The sequence below is a fragment of the Lepidothrix coronata genome, unplaced genomic scaffold, assembly GCF_001604755.1.
Source record: "Lepidothrix coronata isolate B3197 unplaced genomic scaffold, Lepidothrix_coronata-1.0 Scaffold3, whole genome shotgun sequence".
Classification (NCBI taxonomy): Eukaryota; Metazoa; Chordata; class Aves; order Passeriformes; family Pipridae; genus Lepidothrix; species Lepidothrix coronata.
This window is the reverse complement of record NW_016690183.1, coordinates 1,657,451-1,675,085: the sequence shown is the minus strand read 5'-3', so window position 1 is coordinate 1,675,085 and position 17,635 is coordinate 1,657,451. Positions and strand designations below refer to the sequence as shown.

At 37.7% G+C, this 17,635-nt stretch overlaps 1 protein-coding gene and 1 long non-coding RNA gene across 2 annotated transcripts in view; one reads left to right on the top strand and one right to left on the bottom strand.

Annotated features, from left to right (window-relative positions):
* The window catches only part of LOC108501116, a 7,623-nt gene extending 784 nt beyond the window's left edge, over window positions 1–6,839 (bottom strand). The window contains exon 1 of the long non-coding RNA XR_001876139.1: window positions 6,829–6,839. This is a non-coding gene — a long non-coding RNA (uncharacterized LOC108501116). The remainder of the gene's footprint in view (window positions 1–6,828) is intronic.
* Window positions 6,840–6,852: 13 nt separating this feature from the next.
* Window positions 6,853–17,635, top strand: part of TGFBR1 (transforming growth factor beta receptor 1) — a 27,930-nt gene continuing 17,147 nt past the window's right edge. The window contains exons 1-3 of the mRNA XM_017822681.1: window positions 6,853–7,126; window positions 7,517–7,759; window positions 12,760–12,990. Coding sequence (XP_017678170.1) covers window positions 6,856–7,126; window positions 7,517–7,759; window positions 12,760–12,990 — 745 coding nt within the window. The 5' untranslated portion in view covers window positions 6,853–6,855. The remainder of the gene's footprint in view (window positions 7,127–7,516; window positions 7,760–12,759; window positions 12,991–17,635) is intronic.

Genomic DNA, 17,635 nt, shown 5'->3' with positions numbered 1-17,635 from the left:
GGGGGGCGGGTGGGGAGAGCGGCGGGGGACTGTGGGTCCCCGCCGGTTCCTTTCAACAACATGGCGGAGGGGCCGGCTGGGGCGGAGTCACCGCCCCCCCACCCCCGGTGTCCGAGCCCGGCGGGGACCGCTCGGCCCTTTGTTGGTCGAGCGCGGCGGCGGCGGCTCCGAGGGAGGAGGGGCGGTGGGAGCTCCCCGCCGCCCCCGCCTCGCCCCCGCCGGGCAGCGCTCCGGGCGGTGTCTGCCCGGGGCAACTTTCCCGCGGCCGCCCCGGCCCCTGCCCCCGCGGGGACTGTGGCTGTGGCCCGCGAAGGGAACTTTGTTATCGCTGGCGGAACACCTCCGTCCCTCCGGCCCTCCCTGCGGACAGAGGAGCCCTTGAGAGCCCCCCAGCTCCGGCCTGGGGTGCGCCGGCAGCGGGAGGAGCAGCAGCCCCCGGACGCTCAGAGGCGGTGCCGCCGCGGAGCGGAGACAGAGGAGCGGGCGGTGCAGATACGTGTTGAATGTTCCACGTAGCGGGAGTGACAAGGGGCTGCCCCGGCTCCGGTCGCGACACAGCACCTCCTCGCCAGGGTGCTCGGCGAACACCAAGCCGTGAAAATTAAATCTTTGGTGAATATTGTACGGGAAAGCGGTTTTGTTCCTCTGGCCTTCTTTACCTATGCTCTTTTGCGAGAGGGATCTGATATCAGAGCTGTGCTGTTGCAGAGCTAATGCATGAAACAGGAGCGATTAACAGTATTCCTAAGTGCAAGAATTAAAACCTTGTCATTTATTTTCTTTTTTTTTTTTCTTTTTTGTAAAGGCTACTTCATTCTGCAGTTTGGGACATATGTCCTAACAGGGCATACAACTGTTAGAGACGTGAAACCTGATTTAGGTTTCAGTTTCATCTGTATTAAGTTAGATGATGACGACAGATACGCAAAATCTGCATTTTATAAACAATCCACTTATTAAATTCCTCTGTAGTTGGGTTATATATTGCTTTGAGTTTTTAAAGAGGACGTGAGAAGCACCACAACTTCTTCAGTTACAGCTTCAATCTGGATCTTTACCATGCTGTTCATAATTCAAACTGGTACTCATGCTGTACCAGTTAAAAAAAAAAAGTTACTTAAATAAAGCATAACTTGCTATACTAAAATATGGTGTTAATCACCCATATTCTTATTGACGATGGTGGAGAATCTCTCATGTGGAAACAGTGAAATAAGCTTAAGTTACCTGTGTGTTCTTGAAAAGGTTCATCAGGATTTAATAATTTAAAGCTTTCTTATGTAACACATTCAATTTAGACGTTGACGGAAATTTTACTTCGATTTCAGCTTTGAACTTTTCCCTTCTAATGCCTCTCATCAATCAACAGTTTTCCCTTAATCTCAAGCACGAAATTAAGGTCTAAAAGCTTTATGTGAAAACAAGGCAATAGACTCCCGTACAAAAGCTTAGGCATGGTAGTGGTGGTGTGCTACCTTTTGTTTAAAAAGGGAGAAATCCTTTCTGTCCAAAGGGAATGGGGAGGGATCCAGGGTTCTTGATTCATAACTCATAGAGAGGCCCTGATACTGGTAAGGGGATTAATTTGCTGAACATTGTGTCTAAGTTGACAAAGTGAAAATAAGGTTTCTGGTTTTCACTGTGTAAGTCTTTATTCTTAGCGAAATTCTGGGGAGTCACCTCTTGGAAACTCTTGCAATCATACAATTGCTTCTAACCTCAAATAAAGATAGCAATCTGATTCATATGGTGGAATGAATTTAAAAGTGTAAATGAAGATCTTTCCTATTTCTGTTTTTGTAACACTAGTAAAATTATAACCTAGCCTTTTAATTTTAACTTTGTTCTGGTTTTTTATTTATTTATTTATTTGAACAAAACTCTTCTAGGAAAGATACACTAGCAATTGTTCTGGTATCCTGCTGTAAGAGGCATGAACATACCTGTGGGTAATGTTACCAATGAAAGGCAAAAAACCTGATAGTGCCATTTGGCACCTGCACTACAGAGAATGTACTACTACTTTTTTGAAGCTCAGATTTTACATGAGGTTTTATCATTGCTTGCAAGTTGAGGGTAGGACCTTAATAAACTAGTTTGTTTTCTTGAGTGCTTCACTTTGGTTGGTAAAACCTGCTGTTTGCAGTGGAAGTTTTACTTAACAAAGATGGATGAAATGTATGTGAAAGTTTTCCTGAAAGCTTGATATCCAGTGCTGTTACTTAATATGAGTTAAACTTAAGAAGTGCATTTGTGAGAAAAATGCATTAGTGAAGGTCGTGAACTATCATGATTTTAAAAACTGTACCTATGTCCCAGATATTTTAAGACCTAAACATTTTTGTATCTTGAGCTAGAAGAGTTCAGAACAGATGATTCAGGTGTATTGTTTGAGGAGATTGAACTAGAGACTCAGAAGCTGACAGCACTGTTCTGTATTATGCTTTTTTGCTTCTAGCAAATTTTATTGCAGATGAAAAAACTACCAGTGAGCACTACAGCTCTCTCGCTCATCCTCCCAAAATCTATTAGTCTCTTGAACAGCATGGCCATTCTCCTTTATCCCTTGAAACTCTGCATCTTGTGGAACCAAGGGATCTAATTGTTCTTGTGAAGTTCTGCTTCTGGTGAAATTTTTGTTTCAAAAATTGTATTTTCCATGAAAGAAGAGTTAAATTCTTCTCTTGTGATGAAATTTTTTCACCTAATGTTGGTGTTGGGGTGCTGAGAGTATTTGTCTTTTTTTGTAAATTTTTAAAACAAAGATAGATTATTAAATAAAGTATTAATAATTTAAAATGTTAATCACTTTTAAAAAGTTGTGAGTTGGGTTGTTTGTTGTTTGTTTGTTTTTTTTTTTAGAGCACCTCACAAGTTTTAACTGCTGTAATGCCCCTTGTTAGCATCCTTCAAGAGACAATATTTCAACATATGACTTCCAATTAAAAATTCTTTGGCTGAAGGTGGTGTTGTATGCTAAACTGTCTGGTTGAAGTAGTTCTGCAGGATGTTAACAAACATTACACAGTGATTCACAGGGTTTTATGTAATTCTAAATGTAAAGACTTTGTGCAATTTTCTTACTTTAGAAAGACAACAGATACAAAAAAGGCTGTTTCAATAGGTAACTAATGGTACAGACTTCTAAAAAGTTAAGTGGATGGGGTGTACCTAATTCTCTTCACATTTTGTATATAGTATTAATATCTGAGCTCTTGGGAGCCATCTTATTTTAAGTCTTGTCAAGCTGCGTGGTTTCAGGGTCTCATGCTGCTCATTTGCTTAACCCTCACCAGGGACTTTTGAAGCTGCAACACCCATGCAAGAGAGGCTTCTTAAAGGGAAGACAAAACTGTCACACTCAGAGTCTGAGCAATTACACAAGTGATTGTGTTCATCATGAGAGGTTAATCCATTTTTAAATCAGATTGAGATATGAGAAATATGTTGTTGATAACTTCTATGACACGATATGTGTCATAAACCACACACACACCCACTTTCAGAACTCTCTTGTCTCACTGTTTGCTTTTATGGTAGTCAGTCATACAAAGTAGGAATGATTATGTAGAATAGTCCTAGTGCACTGAGAAAATGCAATAGGAAAGGAACTAGATCACTGTGTTGACCCAATTTTTGCTCTAGACTATGTCCCTGGTTGTCTGTAAAACTTTCACTGCATTTGTGTAGCTGTCTGTACTGTAGTTTCTCAAGCCTTGTATCTCTTAAACAGATATGACCTTTCATTAGTTGGTAGTGGAGCTTCATGCTAGTGGTTCCATCCAAACACTGTTGTAATACTTAAAATAATTCTCTGACATGGAAAATATGGACTAAGTCTTAAGTAAAAACTTTTTTTCCCTCTTCTTTGAATTTAATAGTTTTGAAAGACCTCTAGAGTTCTTTGTAATAGTAGATTTAAAAGGTGTTTTCCAAATTTGTATTGAAATGCATTTTACCTGAAATATATTACTGGCTCTGGAAGATCAGCTTACATCAGAGTTGTCATTCTCTCATCCCATTCTATTATCAATCCATTCTAGAAATGTATGTATTCATTTGAGTGAACTTGGAGACCTGACTAATTTCTGTCTGAGTTCTTAAAATTACTATAGTGCTTCTCTGAGAAGAAGAGGGACTACTTGGAGACAAAGCAAAAATTCGTATCTCCAAGAGGACAACAGTATGCTATTTTTTTCTTTGATATTAGTTAAAAGTGAAAACTCTTCCTTAGAGGAATGATTTAATTACAATTGGTTTTTGACATCTCCTCATCCCATTGATGTTAAATGTCACCTACTATGTGTTCATGTGGTTGTAGTCTGTTGTTTTACCACAGATAACTGGAGAATGATACATGGGCAAAGATACTCCAATTCCATATTCCCTCGTCCTTGTATGGATTGTTGCTGAAGATGCTGAACTAGTTTTCCTGTTAGTAAAATATGGAAATTCTCCTTTTACCTGCTTGAGTTGGAGGGCATGAAGAGTCATAAGTGGCCAAAGTAGGAGGGGGCTGAAGCATTTTTAATTGGTTGTTGTTTTTTTTTTTTAAGATATGCCCACTAGAGAGCAGCAAAAACCTGTGTTCCTGGGAGCTTTGGCTTATTCAGCTGATTAGGCATTGTCTTCCCCTTCTGTGGGAGGGGGAGAGTAGCTTCAGAGGGAAGTAGTGATCTATTTGTGCAGAGGAAATCATTCTGTTGTGTGTGACAGTGTACCGTGTCTCTGCAGGAGACTAGAAGGTAGTGGCATCAAACAGGAACAGAAGTGTGTATTGTATCAAATTGCTCTAACTGGGAATTCTGTAGCAAAAGAGAGGTGGAAACCAAGCCAATGAGGAAGATAAGATGCCAATGTGTTACTTAGTCATGGTTGTAACAGTGTCTGTACAGCTTCCAAGATTAGGAAAATGAATGAGTATAACAAGGTCAACCCAAACCTAATTTTTTACTTCAAGTAACTTGGCCTCTGTACAGTGACTAAATGTAAATATATCTCACTGAATATCTGTCTTTTGCTGTAGGCATTCAGATACTACACATTCACATGTGTAGTTACAATGAGCCAAAAATACCATTTAAGTAGAAAAAAAGGTCATGGATGAACCAAGTGAGATAAAGGTGTGCTTGTTAAAAGAGTTGCAAGAAAGTGTGTGAATATTTTAGGAAACTTTTCAAGGTTTTAATGGGTTAAAAATAATTTCTTCAGGTGTAAATTGCCAAAGGCACAGCGACAGGAAAATAAATATTAAATGTTCTCATAGTTAAGCTCTGAATAATAACTTTCCTTGCTTCCTTGGTTGGTGGGGGGTAGAGATATGGGTGGGAAATTGCATCTTCAAAAAGTGATGCTGTTAAGATTCACCTTCCCATGTGCCAGTTCTCATTTCATCTACCTTCTAATTACTTTTTTCAATAATCTTCATAATAAATTATTTTGCAATCCCATTTGCGGGTTTTTTCCCCCTCCCTTTTTCTGACTGGTCTATGTGCTGGTGAATCTCTGAAGTCAGGTTATCTTTCCATAGTGGGTCCTTAAAACTTGATCACATCTTCAGTAACAGTAGAAGATGATTTGCAATTATTTGATTTGATTCAAGACCTTGCAGGAAGGAGATGTTTTTGGAAAATGTTTCTCAGAATCCACACTTCGAGATGACGTGTATATATTTGAGAGCAGATCACCATTTATTTAAATCCATGATATACAGTGATAGAGAGGGGTGTAAAATCCAAGGCAGTCCAGGTGGTTGTATCAAACTCTTCCATTTAAGTGAAATGCCAGAGTTCAGATTTGTGGGACCTTTGGCTTTGCCAGCTATTAATCCTCATGGTTTTGGTGAGAGTTTTGTATGTACCCTTGAAAGAGACTTTTTTTATGGCTCAGTACATTTTTTGGTATTTTGGTCATGAATGTTTTAATGTTTTAAATCTTTCTAAATTTCTGTATTTCAGTCTTTCTTTATGCATGTACGCAAGTCCCAGGCCTCTACTGGTGAATAAGTGGAGGCAGAGTGTATTGATATTTTTGTTGTTGCCACTGCACTGTTTTCTGTCTGGCTTTGGTCTGGTAAATGCAGGAAAGAATAGAGAAAGAAATTAGAAGTAGTAGTCTTCCTTCTCCAAGAACTTCTGCAATGCAAAGAATGAAACCTGATCATCCTAGAGATGATTAGCCTGTCATTCCTGCTTCCCTCCCCTCCTTTACTACTGCAATTGATAGCTTTAGTAAATCACGAACTTGGGTAATGTAATACAGCATTTTCCTGTGGCTGCATAAATAACAAGTCTAAACCACCACATTCTGCTTCTGTGACAGGATGTGCTCTCAGGTCATGCAAGGTTTGTGTTTTAGTGAGGATTAAACTGTTATATGCCCTTTTGGCGCTAAATGAAAACCATCAAGTAATGTATAAAGTAATAGTCTTGGGTAACCAGCAGCATCCTATTTGTGACTTAGAAAAGATGTACCTGTGGTTATTGTGGGAAAAAATGGCATTATTTGTATTTGGTTTGAAAATAGCAGAATAGCATGCTGTAGAGAATACAGTGCTGTTTAGAAGTTTGATCTTTAGTGTGAGGAACTGTAATGGAACTTATTTACCTGAAGGATAGGATTTCAGCCTTTCTCTTTTAATACATCATTATGTAAGGAGAGATGACTTCAGCTTTAAATTTTACTTTCTTCTGCTCGTCTCCTAATTTTTTTGTCCCTTGTAGTGTTGTCTTTCAGTGATTTGGCTCTGTGTTTATGTAACCAAAAAGATTACAGACCTCCTAGCATTTTGAATTTATATTTCCTTAGTCATTCAAGTTGTTTCTCAACTCCGAACGTGTACCAATACTAACATTAATGTTTTTTCTCAATACAGAATTAGAGTGTTACTGCCATCTATGTACAAAAGACAACTTTACGTGTGTGACAGATGGAGTATGTTTTGCCTCAGTAACACGAACTGCAGACAAAATAATACACAATAGTATGTGTATAGCAGAAGTTGATCTGATTCCCCGAGACAGACCATTCGTTTGTTCCTCCTCCACCAGAGATGGAGTCTTTACTGTGCCTCATTGCTGTAACACGCCTCTCTGCAATAAAATAGAACTTCCAATTCCAACACCAGGTAATGGGGGTTTGGCTGTTTTTGGTTTTCCTTTGTTTTTTTCAAACAGAAAATTCTATAAGCATGGAAGTTTCAGTTTTGAAGTTTGTAGGTAAATTTGAAGGCCTAAAGTACATCTTATATTCTGCAAGTACAATTTCATGGTATTTGAATACAAATTGTAGTCTTCTGGGTAGGAATGTTAGGGCCAGTTTTGAAGACTTACATGCAAGTTAAATGGAAAGTGTAAGTAAGCACATTGCTTTTTCCTTTGTAATACTTATTTTGATTCTTGAAACAGTTACTGTGCAAAAGTTTTAACAAATACCTTGAAATAATTTGAATACTATAAGTTTAGTTGCATGAAAGGAAAGAAATAGTTTTACCATTTTCTTTAATTTTTACTGTCAGGCCCTACTGCAGAAAAACCAGCTTCTAATCTAGGACCTGTGGAACTGGCTGCTGTCATTGCTGGACCTGTCTGCTTTGTCTGCATTTCACTAATGTTGATTCTGTATATTTGTCATAATCGTACTGTAATTCATCATCGTGTGCCAAGTGAAGAAGACCCTTCATTGGATCGTCCCTTTATATCAGAAGGAACTACCTTAAAGGATTTAATTTACGATATGACAACTTCAGGCTCTGGTTCAGGTAAAGGCACATTTCTGGTGGTTATTACCCTGTGTTTAAGAGCCTTGTAATTCCTCAGGGTTTTTTTATGTTGTCAAATCTACTCAAACTTATAATTAACTGGAGAAATTACTAAAAAAGCAACTTCCATGCAGATTCATTCAGTGTCAGTGAAGATTCAATGTATGGAAATAAGTGAAATAAAAAAAAAATTTAGTTGTTGCTACTGTTCCTTATCATTCTTAGAGTAGCCTGATATATATATATATATATATGTGTGCGTGTGTGTGTATTAAATAATGCAGGGAATATCACAGTCAGCTATTGTAAATGTTTTGTTTCCTGTAAGGCTCAGCCATTTACCTTTTTATTCTGTGCAGTACAGCTAAACTACCATCTTCTATGGTTTTTAGATAATTTGTGAAGGGTTTGTTTTTTTAGCTTTAAATTGGAAATTCATTTATAGGTGTAGCTATTGGTGTATGAAGAATATTCTGAATTCTGAGTTAATATTTTAGGCAGTTATGTTTGTTCTAGGAAGGATATAGGGAAGTAAGAGACTTAGAGATTATGGAGAGTTAGAGATTTACATATCTTGGAATGCAGAAAAATTTTATATATAATTGTTATGCTATTAGAACCATAAAACTCCCTATTTAATATCTCCAGATACAGACCTCTAAAGAAGGCTGAAAAGAAATTCTGATTAAAATTCAAACTTAGTTGTCAGTTGGTCTTTTCATTTGTTATCAGGAACATTCCTTCATTTTCCTTTTGGCTTTCTTCCTTGTGGTGCTTCTGAACCTCTCTTTGTTTGAAAACTCTGGAAGTACTCCTTCAAAATAAGCTCTTGAAAAGCAGAGAATCCAAGTTAGAAGAAACTTATGATTCTTCTTCTGGAGCAAATGGCTAGAAACTACTGACTATTCCCTTGCCTATTTGCAAATTACCCTTTAAGTAAAAGCAGCATGCTAGGGAATTAGCTTTCACAGCTGAATTCAGGGCACTCAAGCTGGTCTAGACTCCCAGAGCACCTGACCTACTATAGTATTTGAGCACTGGCTACTGGTGAATGCATCAGAGGAAAACCAACAAATGTGGTTAATTTTGACTTGCCGCTAAGGAGACTCTTTACTAATTTGCTTTTATGCTTGAAAGACAGTCACATTTCGTGTAAAACAAGACTGGATGTTTCCTTAAAAGGGATCCTTTAACTTCAGCTGCAGTGAGTTCCATGTTGTTGAGCTGTTTGTAAGACAAGGATTGGCCTTATTTACTGTTCTGTACATCACTGTGATTATGGCAGTGAAAGAGGAGATACTTCAGGTCCTTGTTTTCTGTACTGTTGGCTGTGTATATATTTGCAATGACTTGTGTCACTGACTCAAAATTAGTCAGTCAATGACTATATAAATTCACAGTGCCCTTGCACTTGAAATGATAATTTTCTTGTGTCCTGAAGTAAGCCTGCAGCAATTGAATCTCATTGAAATGTGTGTTTTAATCCGGAGCTTGGGTACAGCACATTTAAAATTGAGAAAACTGTACATTTATGGAATAAACTGGGGGTGGAAAAGAGGATTGTGGAAGGGAGAAAAGCCACAGCTGCTAGTTAAAACAGTGCTTAACCCTGTCAGAAACTGAACTGTGTGAAAGGAATGGTGTTGGGACAAGAGATTGCAAAACCGCAAAGGATATGTACAGAACAGGCAAAATAATCCAGACTTAAGAAGCACAGCTAAGGAAGTGTTTAGTCTGGTGACACAAAGGCTATGTTCTGCTCCTAAATTCATGCCGAGGGACTAGAAGAGCTCATAGTCTATAAATAAAAAGGATTCTACCGATTTTTTTAATTTGGTGTTCTCTAACGAGAGGTGTATAAAAGAGAAATTATCAGAACTCTACAATTGAGCTTCCTGTGCAGATAAAAAGGGAGTTAGGATTCATTTGCTGCAATGGTGAATAGTAACCTGCTATTAATTATTCAGTCTTGACTTACGTTAGTGTTGCCCTGTTGTTCCATGACGAACAAGACCTGAAACAAGTAGATGCTTCATGAAAGGAATTGATGAAACATCTAAAATAGATCCTTCTGCTGAAGCTACAGCTTCTAAGAGAAGGATTTCAAAGTCTTTTGGAACTGAGAATGATTTTCAGATCATGATATAAATCTCTAAATATCGGCTACATATTGTATAGACAGATGGGGATGCCCATCTGTTACTCCAGCTCACTCAGTGATGAAGTAACTTAGTTGCAAAGGAGTGGAAAGAATTGCCTAAAATGGGGGGAAAGCTTTGAATAGTACTGGTGGGTGACTTCAAGCAGGAGCTATGTAGGAATCCAGAGGGTCCCAAAAATCAGTGCAAAGGTGAAGTGAATTTAAAGCTCCTTAAAAACTTCTGCAATTCATGCAAGCTTGAAGGGAATGAGATTTTTCAGTCCATGGAATGTTGTTTGGTTGTGTTGGCTTTTTTTTTGTTACTCCTCGGAGAAAGTTTTCTGGGCAGAGACTTAAAAATGGGAACAAAATTCTAGCAGCTGCTCTTGTTGGCTACCTTTAATGCTTTAGAACTTAATTCCTGAATTATCCGGATTACTTACAAACTTCTTATTCATTGAACAGTCATTAGTCTAAACTAATTGGAGTATGGTTAGGATATGGAAAAGAAAAAGAACTTTTTTCTTTTTGCTAGACTCTCAGAACACTTGAGGATACTTTGATGCATAAAAATGATGATGAAGGTTTCAGGAATAAATTGGATGACAATGGCTGAATACAAGGGGTCAAATCTTTCTTCATGCACAGTTAAAAGGAGCTGTATTCTATGAACCTGAAGTATGGTTGTGCCGAATGTGTGTGTCAAGGGCTGAGGCTATAGCTGTCTCCTGTGAGCTGCTTTTCAGGCAGTCTGGCTTATAGTACAGCAGATGCTCAAGTTCCTGGTGATGCAGGGCTGTGTTTCCTCTACAGCAAAAGGAGGAAACTGCTCATTTGCAACAGAAAGTCTGTAATGAATTGCTATGAATGCAAGATAAATATGGATTCTAATCTTCTGGTTTTGTTCAGGAGCAATACTAGGAGAAAGGTCAGTTGCCAAAACCAGAAGTTGAGTCTTGTAAATACTGTAAAAATAAGTATAGGAGTAAGTGGATAGATCACAGTAGGGTTTTTATCCTATTGTGACATATTAATGTGATGATTGGGGGGTTGTAATGTGAAATTGAAACACTTCATGTCTGGAAGGTTTAGAGCTTAGTATCTGTTTAGAGGTTGGCTGATATGCTTGGACATATTTTTTAAACAAGGAGGGATGTCTACAGCAAGTTCAGAGCAGCACATCTGAAACTGAAAATGTACAAATGGTTTTCTGATACAGCTGTGGGAAAAAAGTACTAGGCCCATCACCCATTTCAGGTACATAAAATCAGCTTTGATATTGTATTTGATAATTGCCAGTGGACTTTGCAGTAGTACATGAGTTCTAAGGAAGAAGCTTTCTATGGCCAATGAAATCAAATTTTCCATTTTCAGGGTTGAGTTTGGTCCTGTAGTTGTTCTAGCCTTTTCTGCATTTCAAAAGTCTGTCCATAAAGAATGCAAGTTAGGCTTCACAGAAGAGCCTTTACAGTTTGGGCACGCAGCACAGTTGACCTGAGGACAGCTATTACAGTAAAAGTTTTAACTTTCTCAGTAGGAATTATTGCAGTACTTGACAATGATAAAGTCACTGGTGCAATGTGCATTTTTATTCCTTCCTTTCTTCATGTGGGTATGTTGTCAGCACAGATCATACAGAAAATTCCTGTAGGTCTAGGAATCTTGACCTTGGTTGAACACTGGAGTGTTTTAATTTGCACTCCTCAGACTAAGATATAAGCGTAGCAATGCTGCAGACCATATCAGGTGTCCTTCTAGTGCAGCTGTTAGCAAAGAATGTCCAGAAATGCAGAAATGGACAAGAATTAGTTATTTGAGCTATTAGTTGGGATTTATTTTCTATAACATAAGGAAATACAGGTGTTCTGTCAGCTATTGGAACAGCGATTATGGAGTAATAGATTGCAAAGTGTTTGGTTTAAGTGAAATAATCCTGTACCAAAAGAGCTTATTGTAAGCAGATAACCTGGCTGATGCATTCATCCTGCAGTGTAGTATCAATGCAGAATCCAGTGACAAGCCTTGCAGTTACAACAGGAAAGATTTAAAATTAACAAAAACCCACTCTGGTTGAGGGATGCCACTGCTTGTATAAAATTACTGAAGCATGTTAAGAGGTCCTCTGTGCTGAAAGCATGTAGATGTTCCAAAGCTATAAAATCTTCATGAATGTAAACCTTTTTTTCAAGTATAATTACTGCAAGGTGCACAAGAATGGCCTCTAAAAAGGGAAGCTTCCATTACAAGGATGTTTTCCTATTTTCCAGTGACTTGGGATTACTAAGAGGCTACTGGCATACTTGGGCATGAGTGTAAGTTTTCAGCAGTAAGTGTTGCTGATAAGTGTGGTTTAACTTTAAACTTAGAAATGGACGGTCATATCTAGTGCTAAGTAAATTTAATCATTACCAAAAGTATTCTTAAGCTGCTTTGCCAGGAGAGTTATGGGCAGATCCTTTTTCCAAAAATAAATTTAAAAAAAACAAAAACCCAAACAAACAAGCAACCAAAAAAACCTCCCTCAATCCTGGTCCTGATCGCTTCATGGTTGTTTCTTTTTTTCATTTAAATAAAATATTATGAATCAGCAAGTGCCCACAAAGGAAGCGTGTGTCATGTTTTTAACAATTGTAGCATAATGTAGTGTAATTTGTAACATAATGTCCTAGAGTACCTGTTTTGCTGGCATTTAAGGCTGAAGGCAGAATCCTACCTCTGCTTGTCAGCAGTTCACAACAAGCTGAGAGAATGTGCATTCTAAGAGAAATACCTTAATGGAATAGGATCTCATTTATTTTTTGGGATAAGTGCTTGTTTTGCTGGAGTGATATTTAAGGTTAATGTAAAATCCTCTTTTCAGGTTTACCTTTACTTGTGCAAAGAACAATTGCAAGAACTATAGTACTTCAAGAAAGCATTGGTAAGGGTCGCTTTGGAGAAGTCTGGCGAGGGAAGTGGAGAGGAGAAGAAGTGGCTGTGAAGATCTTCTCTTCAAGAGAGGAACGTTCATGGTTTCGAGAAGCAGAAATTTATCAAACAGTTATGCTACGCCATGAAAACATACTTGGATTTATAGCTGCAGACAACAAAGGTTGGTGATACTATGAATTCATTTTACTGTTTCTGTACCTCGTCAGAATAGACAGTACGTGAAGGGGAAAATAAAGTTGTGAGGATCCTGTTAAGAGTAGCAAGAAATGATTTTGTTACTAGAGCATTTCAGGGTTTGACAGGCTTTTCATAAGTTTAATGAAGGAAAAAAGTACATTGTCTCTTTTCAGGAAAACATGCTTTCTATACATTTGTTTAAAATGCTTTGGTGTCAAAAAGGAGATACCTTATCATGTGAGCCCACACATCTGTTGAATACTTGTACCTGTAATTACCTAATAGCCTAATAATATACATGCTTGGAACCAAAAGAGATCTAATCTCATTGTCCCGATATAAAGTAGGAGGCAGAAGATTTATTTTTAAGGCTGAGTTATGAGAAGTTTATTCTTTCAAAACTCCAGTTAAAAAATAAATTGGAAAAATGAAATTAATGATTTGTTCCTAGCAGTAAAAAACTATACCTGCTTTCTGGAGCTCTCCTGATAAGTCTTTAAATATCCACTAAGAGGAACAGTTTAAACATTTTTTTCAGCTTGAATTGTTGTGGCTACAGTAGATTAAAGTTTCTTGGATTTTCCTGCAGTCCAGTTTAAGATGCCAGAGTTTGGTAAAACCTAAACAAGTTTTGAATTTCTTACCTTAAGGGGAGCTAAGATGTTACACTGTTTCATTGAGTTACTTTCATCTGAAACTGCATGTTTCACCACAAATGGCCTTTGACTTTTTTGCAAAGAAAGCAGAAAATTCTGTCACCTTAAGGAGGAGTCAAGAATTCACACACATGCTGAATTCTTAAAGGGCTCTCAGTTTTGTGGGAAATTCCTAAATGGTTTTAGTGTAGTTGAAGTATATGTGTAAATAGAGGGGTTTTTTAATTACTCCTAGATTAATTTCAAATTTTTATATCTATATAAATCTGTAGAATTGGGACAGAATCCAAGAGATTGTGTGGAACGCTTCTCCAGGAAAGGATTACCTGCAGTTAACTTGCTCCTAACAGATATTTGTGCAGCTTGTTATCCTTCAAGAGCTTGCAGATCTATACCATACCAGGCAACTTCTTCCTGAAGCTTATTATGCTTACCATTAGAAACTGTCTTATTTTCATACTTAAAATTGTACTGGCTATTATTAGTACCTACAAGAGCTTGAGTTTTTTCTGGTGGACCTATTAGAGTATCTGGAGCCTGGGTTTAAAATTATATTAGTTGCACTAAAACCATAAATTAAAAGCCATCGATGCAGAAGCTTTAGCTTCTGTATGTCACTTAAAAACATGGAGGATGTATTACAATAGCTTGGCTATAACTTTTAACAAAATCCATCAGTGGTTAAGTATACCAGTCTCTCGTTTTGCCCAAAACCCTCAGGTAGTTTGTCCCAAAAATACACTTGACTACTCTGCAGAGGAGGTATGAGGAAGGCTTCTTAAATGGTTGGCTTTCAAAAATAATTTCTTGATTACTGTTTTGAGTTCCAGATGAAATAGCGTCAAGTTCCATTTGACTTGATCATCATTAGGTTCCTTTTAATATAATGTGATATGAAATTGTTTCTAGTTTCTACTGTTAATATGCTTTACATACAAAGAAGAAATCCTTAATTGATAGCTCATGCCATTATTGGAGGCTTTAGGGCTTCAAGGCAAGGCTCTTCTATTTTCTTGAGAACTAGTTGGTGACTGGTTTACGAAAAACGGATAAAAACATGTTTTGAAAATGCTGCAATTCTTGACTTTTTTCTAACAGTATTGCTGTCTGAGCAGATGTAGAAAGTTGTGTTATTTTTAACTCATCAATGCAAAATTAATTCTCAGTGTAACCTTGTACCTTCTCTCAGTGGGGAAATATGTACCCACCATTCTCTCTCTGGGTTAAGAATTCAGTCCTGAATATTAAAGGAGGTAAATACTTCAGCTCTTGCTAAGAATACTTCAGGCCACCTATATCCCATTAAATGGGAGGACCTAGAGGGACAATTATGGGGGTAGTTCTTTCAGTTTAGCAGGTGTGCTATCCTGGTACTCTGAAAGGGGCAGGTGTATTTTGCCTTCAGAGACCAAATTTGCCTTCAGAGACCAAAGGCTTAAGAACACCTGTTAACAGTCTTTCATTGTAGATGCTGGTACTAACTGATAAATACTTATTAGGTGCTGGGTGCAAGATGAAGTATTCTTTCACAGCGATAATATCTGTGAAGGATTTACATCCATTTCTCTGTAGGGCAGACTACTGAATGCATTCAGGAGTTCCTACAGCCTATCTGGAATGCACAAAGTCATTAGACTGCAAGATGTAACTGCATTTCTGAGACGTTGCAAAGATGACTACAAGAGATACAGCAGTACAAGTATTTTTAAAGTTGGCAAAGGACTAGTACAGCGGAGCTTTGAAACAAAGTCATGCTGCGTTTCTTGCTACTGCTTAAAGGCATTGTTTAGGTCTGTCCTTTTACTGCAACTGTATGTTTTTCACAACGGTGGGGGAACATCTGTCTGGCCATTGTAGTGTACAATTGGTGGAAGGGGTTCCTTTGGGTAGGAGGGTGTGTGTATAGATTAGAGCTTGTGACTGTCTTCACTTCTTGTTCTACTACACCATTTAGACAGTCCTCATGCCTTAATGGCACATTCTCTTCCTCTTCTTCCCCAGAGCTGCATGTTCAGAAGGCTATAGGAGCTGGTCCAATCTATCTGCTTCCCATCTCATAATTTACTGGGAAATAGGTGCTGCTATTAAGCCAGCTTGAGAGCTGAGAAGCAATGAATGATTTTTTAACTGCAGTTGTGTTCTGTGTGACAAGTGTTTGTGTTCTGGATAGCTCTGTGCTTAGCCACGAGTATACACTAACTTTCAAATACTGCTAGGTCAGAGAAATTACTTTCAGGGCTATGTGTTGTCTTGTTATGAACCACCTAAACACACAGTTTGGGTTTTGTGGGTTTCTTTTGTTTTATTTTGTTCTCTCTAACCCAGATATTTAAAGGTAAAGTGTATCAGGGACTACTTATCTATGCTATTCTACTAACAAAAGAGTAGTGACAGCAACCTTGGTTTACAGTACTAAAAGTTTCTCTTGATTAGCTGTCTGTAACCATAACTGTGTAGTCATGGTACAAGTAAGGCGAAGTCTTGTACTGCACGCTTCCAAAGCACTAAAATACTTTAACCTCCCTTCCACTTAACTGAAAGCTGCACTTCCCTTGGTGGAAGTTTTGTTCAGAGTACCTTTAATGGTAAGCAGAACCCCAGGAATGATGTTAAGCAACATGCTGCAAAGAAGTGAGCAGAATTCCTTCCTCTTGAGAAAAGTAATATTTGAGCCATTTATTCTTTTGAAGCTCTGGCTTTAGCCTGAGAATAAGGAATTTGACTGGAAGGTCTTGCTAATCTACATGGTTCAAGTGCTTTTCATCAATCTAATCAGATGACTATCTCAATGTAATAGAGTAAAGCTGTTTTGCTAACAAAACACCAATCATCCTCCAGTCACTGACATCTCCCTGAATATCTCATTTCTAAGAGTTTTCTCATTACACATTCCATCTGAATCTTATATTTTCACTGCTTTTTCATGTTGGGGTTTTTTTGTGTGTGTTACATTATCTCCATGCCAAAAAAGGCTAAATCTGTGCTTTAAAACACTTGACACATGACATGACACTACTGAACACATAGAATTAGGCAGTTTCTGTAACAACTTCTATACATTCAACTTGTAACATAAATGTATGTTTGAAAACCCTTGTGCCAAACAATACTGTCACGGCTTAAAACCTAGTATTTGATTTAAAAACAAACATGTACCAAGTCAGAATTTTTGCTTTGCTAATGCCAATGTGAAAGAAGCACTTTTCACTTAAGTGAATTCAGTTAATTGAATTTTAATTGAAACTTGATTATATATTTGATAAAGCAGTTGTTATAAATTCCTTTTTTCAAGAGTCAGCCTGACTAAGGTTGATGTTGCTGACTAAGGTGCTTCTCAAACTGTAATCACTCTCCTGATTAACAAGAAGTCTAAAAGCTTCTTTACTCAGAATTTCAATTTACTTTTTTTAGAATTCCAAAAGGAAAGCTTTTACCTCTGAGTGATTTTGATGGTCTAAAATACTTTTGGGTCTCTTGCAAATAGATGAAATAACCATAATTAGTCTCTTAAATGTATTTCTAATAACATATGTAAATTTTTTGTCATTTTCTTCAACATTCTGAAATTGCTTGAGATTCTTGATAGTTGTGTGTATATAAACCAAATTAGATTACCTTATCATGGAAGACTGTGCTACTGTATGTAATTACAACTGAATGTAATTACTTTTTCTTACCTGATAATGCAAATCCTGTGATTGAAAGCTTCATGGCAGATGCTGTTTACTGTGCAGCCAAAAATACTCAGGGTCAGGTTAATTATTACTTGGTAATAATTAACTGCTATCAACAGTATAAAAAGACTTAAGTTTATCATAGTGTGTTCTGCTTCATGTGCTAAAAAATTTTATAGCTTGTCAAATACAGCAAGGCAAGGAAAACATAGTAGGTCCCCTCTGATAGCTGGACACTGTATCTATTGCTGCATTTCAGCTTGTCTGTAATTAATATTCATGTAAGCTTGGATGCAAC